The sequence below is a fragment of the Tasmannia lanceolata genome, unplaced genomic scaffold, assembly GCF_043159265.1.
Source record: "Tasmannia lanceolata isolate RefF3 unplaced genomic scaffold, GAP_Taslan_0.1 ptg000011l, whole genome shotgun sequence".
Classification (NCBI taxonomy): domain Eukaryota; kingdom Viridiplantae; phylum Streptophyta; class Magnoliopsida; order Canellales; family Winteraceae; genus Tasmannia; species Tasmannia lanceolata.
In genome coordinates, this window is record NW_027518688.1 from 10,685,509 (window position 1) to 10,689,064 (window position 3,556).

The 3,556-nt window shown below is 41.4% G+C and overlaps 1 protein-coding gene across 1 annotated transcript; it reads left to right on the top strand.

Moving 5' to 3' along the window:
- Nucleotides 1-1,399: 1,399 nt before the first annotated feature.
- LOC143886425 (cytochrome P450 71A1-like) lies at nucleotides 1,400-3,231 on the top strand. Its single transcript, XM_077390393.1, has 2 exons — nucleotides 1,400-2,389; nucleotides 2,513-3,231. The coding sequence occupies exons 1-2, from the start codon at nucleotides 1,478-1,480 to the stop codon at nucleotides 3,119-3,121; spliced, it is 1,521 nt and encodes a 506-aa protein (XP_077246508.1). The 5' UTR covers nucleotides 1,400-1,477; the 3' UTR covers nucleotides 3,122-3,231.
- Nucleotides 3,232-3,556: the final 325 nt, after the last annotated feature.

Consider the following 3,556-nt stretch of genomic DNA (forward strand, 5'->3'; position numbering starts at 1 on the left):
ATTCGGTAAGAACCGAAAAACCGAATGAGGAGGATTGCATATGCTATTTTGTTTGTCCCCATCTCTTCCCTATGGCTTATGGTCATTTGCTTTTTAGTAAATTTAAAAATGCATTGGCAGCCTTTGAACAGCTTTTGACTCCTACTTTTGACCAAAACCACATGGTTTTCCTTAAAACCATGGGATTTCATTAAAACTATGGGCTGGTTTTCCTTAAAACAGGGGGTTTTTATTAAAACCATGGGCTGGTTTTCATATTGCAAATACATGCATACGTAAAACTGCAAATTTCCACTTTGATTCTTTGAATATCATATTCACCCTGTTTTTTAATTGGGACAGCCACAACGAATAAAAAACTAAAAAAGAGTAGTTCGATTGGGACAGCCAACCTCTGATTCTCTCTCGTCTCTGATTTTTCATTCTCACGCGGTCACGCCTCTCCGCGTCACAAATTCATGGCCTCCACCTCCAGCCCTCCAAGGCTCCGCCTCTCCACGGCATAGCCGATTGTCAAAGACTCCGGGATATTCCTCTCCGCCACTCACGACTCCGGGATCCTTCAATCCCTCGTTGGATAGTTCGATTGCTCACACTTTTTAGGTTTTTCTCTCTCTCAATTTTATTTAGTTTCGGACCCTTTGCCTTTTGAATAAAGAAAAGTGAGCATTGTTTACTAATTCGGTTCTAACCGAACAAACCGAAATTTCGGTTCGGTTTCGGTTAGACAATTTCAGTAACCGAAATATTTCGATTCGGTTTTTTTGTTGTTGTCCGGTTCGGTTTTAACCGAATGAACAGCCCTACTTTCTGCATCGGATCCTGTTTTAGGAGTGTTCCTGTATTTAAAATCCATAGATTAAACCTCCGAACTCCTGGTCAAAAAGAAATGTCTTGACCATTCAAGTAGAGGCTCAATCCCTGCCTTGATGGATTTGCCAAAGGAAAATGACATAGGCCTGTGCCAAATACGAAAAAGGGAGGGTGTGGCTCTTTGGCGTAAAGTCATGGGTATGCTCCCCCAGTGACGAGCGTTCGAATCCCCCCTTTTTCAACTGATGCACGTGGTCTACCGGTGCCTGCGTGCATCACTAGGGACTAGTCCCGCCCCACGAAGTGAGGTGGGGATACCCTATGGCATATAAAAAACAAAAAAATACGAAAAGAAAGCAAATATATCGCTTACCTTTGACAAAAACATCAACATACGTAACTTGATTTGTACACATGTATAAATAACCAAAAATACCCCCAATGTCTTCACCATTGAGAAGAATATATCACTTATCGTTGACAAAAACATCAACATACGTAGCCTGTTTTGTGCACATTCGAGTAGTGGGCCTTGCTGACAGATATTTAAGACAAAAGAATAGTGAGAGCAAATAGTAGAGTGGCGGGCGGCCCAAAATGGTTATAAATCTTATAAACTTCTAGCATCCACTACAGGCAAGAAATCATTCTCAAAGTTTAGGTAATGGCTCTACTACTACCTGGCTCTCTCTCACTTTCTTTTCTCTTGTTGCTTCCCATCGTTCTCCTCGTTCTTTTAAGAAGGTTCACCAGTGTTTGGGCTGATAAGCCCAATTTACCACCTTCTCCCTTCAAGCTTCCTGTTATAGGGAACCTTCACCAGCTTGGCTCGCTACCCCACCGCTCTCTCCGAAGTCTGACTAAGAAACATGGCCCCTTAATGTTCTTACATTTGGGTCAAGTTCCTACTCTAGTAGTTTCATCGGCCAAACTTGTTCATGAGCTTGTGAAAACCCATGATATTGCTTTCTCAGGCAGGGCCAACACCACGGCAGCGAAGCATTTCTTCTATGGAGGCAGTGATGTGGCCTTCTCACCTTATGGTGATTATTGGAGGGTAGCAAAGAAAATTTGTGTTGTAGAACTCTTAAGTGCTAAGAGGGTGCAATTATTCCAACAAGTTAGGGAAGAAGAAGTTTCTAAGATGATCGAGAAGATCTCTCACTCTTGCTCGGTGGCGAGGGAGGCGTCCATAAATCTAAGTCAGATGTTCATGTCTCTCACAAACGACATAATTTCTCTGGTTGCCTTTGGTAAGAAGTGTGGAGGAGATGGGGAGAATAGATATGCTGGACTGGTAAGACAAATAGCGATCATGTTGGGACTATTTTGTGTGGGTGACTATTTCCCATCTCTTGGATGGATCGACGTCCTCACTGGATTGGATTCAAGGATGAAGAAGACTTTTAGAGCCTTCGATTCTTTACTTGATCAAGTGATCGAGGAGCATCTCGATCCTCAAAGAGATGAGCAGATTATGGGAAAAGATTTTGTTGATGTTATGCTTGATGTGCAAAAGGAATCCAACCTCCAAAACATCCACATCACCAAAGATAACCTCAAAGCAATTATCTTTGTATCTCTCTCTCTCTCTCTCTCTCTCTCTCTCTCATATACATATGTACAAACAAGATTATTCATGGGTATTAACATTCATGATGTATAAAATCACTGATGCTTTCCTTCTTTGTCGGCGTAGGATATGTTTGCTGCTGGAACTGAAACAACAGCAACAGCCATGGATTGGGCAATGGCGGAGCTTGTCAGAAACCCAACAATCATAAAGAAAGCACAAGAAGAGGTAAGGAGCGTGGTGGGCAAAAAATCAAAGGTACAAGAGGAGGATATTCAAGGAATGGATTACTTAAAATCAATAATTAAGGAGACTCTCAGATTACATCCTCCGTTTCCATTGTTAGTTCCGCGAGAGACTATCTCAGCTTTTAAATTACAGGGTTATTATATCCCTCCAAAAACAAGGGTTATCATCAATGCATGGGCAATTGGAAGGGACCCTGATTCATGGGATAATGCTGAAGAGTTTTGCCCAGAGAGGTTCATGAACAATCCCATCGATTTCAAAGGGAAAGATTTTCAGCTGATACCTTTTGGGATGGGACGGAGGGGTTGCCCTGGAATTTCATTTTCCATTTCCTCCATGGAACTTGCTCTTGCCAATCTCTTATATTGGTTTGATTGGGAGTTGCCTGATTCTAAAAACAAAGACCTGGACATGACTGAAGCTGCTGGGCTTACAGTCAATAGGAATTGTGATCTCCATCTTGTTCCCACATGTCACTTTCCTTAATATGTTAGATTCCATCTCTATATGTTTTCCAGATTTTGTTCTTTCTTTTTGTAACATTTATCCAATTAAAAATACCTTGGTTGGAATAAATATTTTTGCTTTGATAAAAATACCTAGGTTGGATGAACAAAAATATGGTAAACATGCCCTAAATATGTTGGAATTTTAATACAAAAGTGGCCCTTGTTTGTATTTTACAAAGTTGTTTTGTTTACAAAAAGCAGCCACTTTGGTTTGGAAAATGAGTTTGCTTAGTTCCTTCACAAAAGCGAATAGTCCCATATTGGAAAGTGGAGAAAAACTTCATGAGTTTATATAGTTTTTCACTTCTTTAGCTTTGTGAATGAGAAGAGGAGAAAGGGGGCCTGCGCGCATGAGCCACCAAGTGAACCCGGTGGGCTTTTGGCTATACCACATAGGCGCGCCGCCCTGCCA

Bases quoted from the DNA above. Each gene is read 5' to 3' on its own strand.
- LOC143886425 (XM_077390393.1), top strand. From the start codon at position 1,478: ATGGCTCTACTACTACCTGGCTCTCTCTCACTTTCTTTTCTCTTGTTG. The intron at 2,390-2,512 runs GTATCTCTCTCT...TTGTCGGCGTAG, and splicing joins ACCTCAAAGCAATTATCTTT to GATATGTTTGCTGCTGGAAC.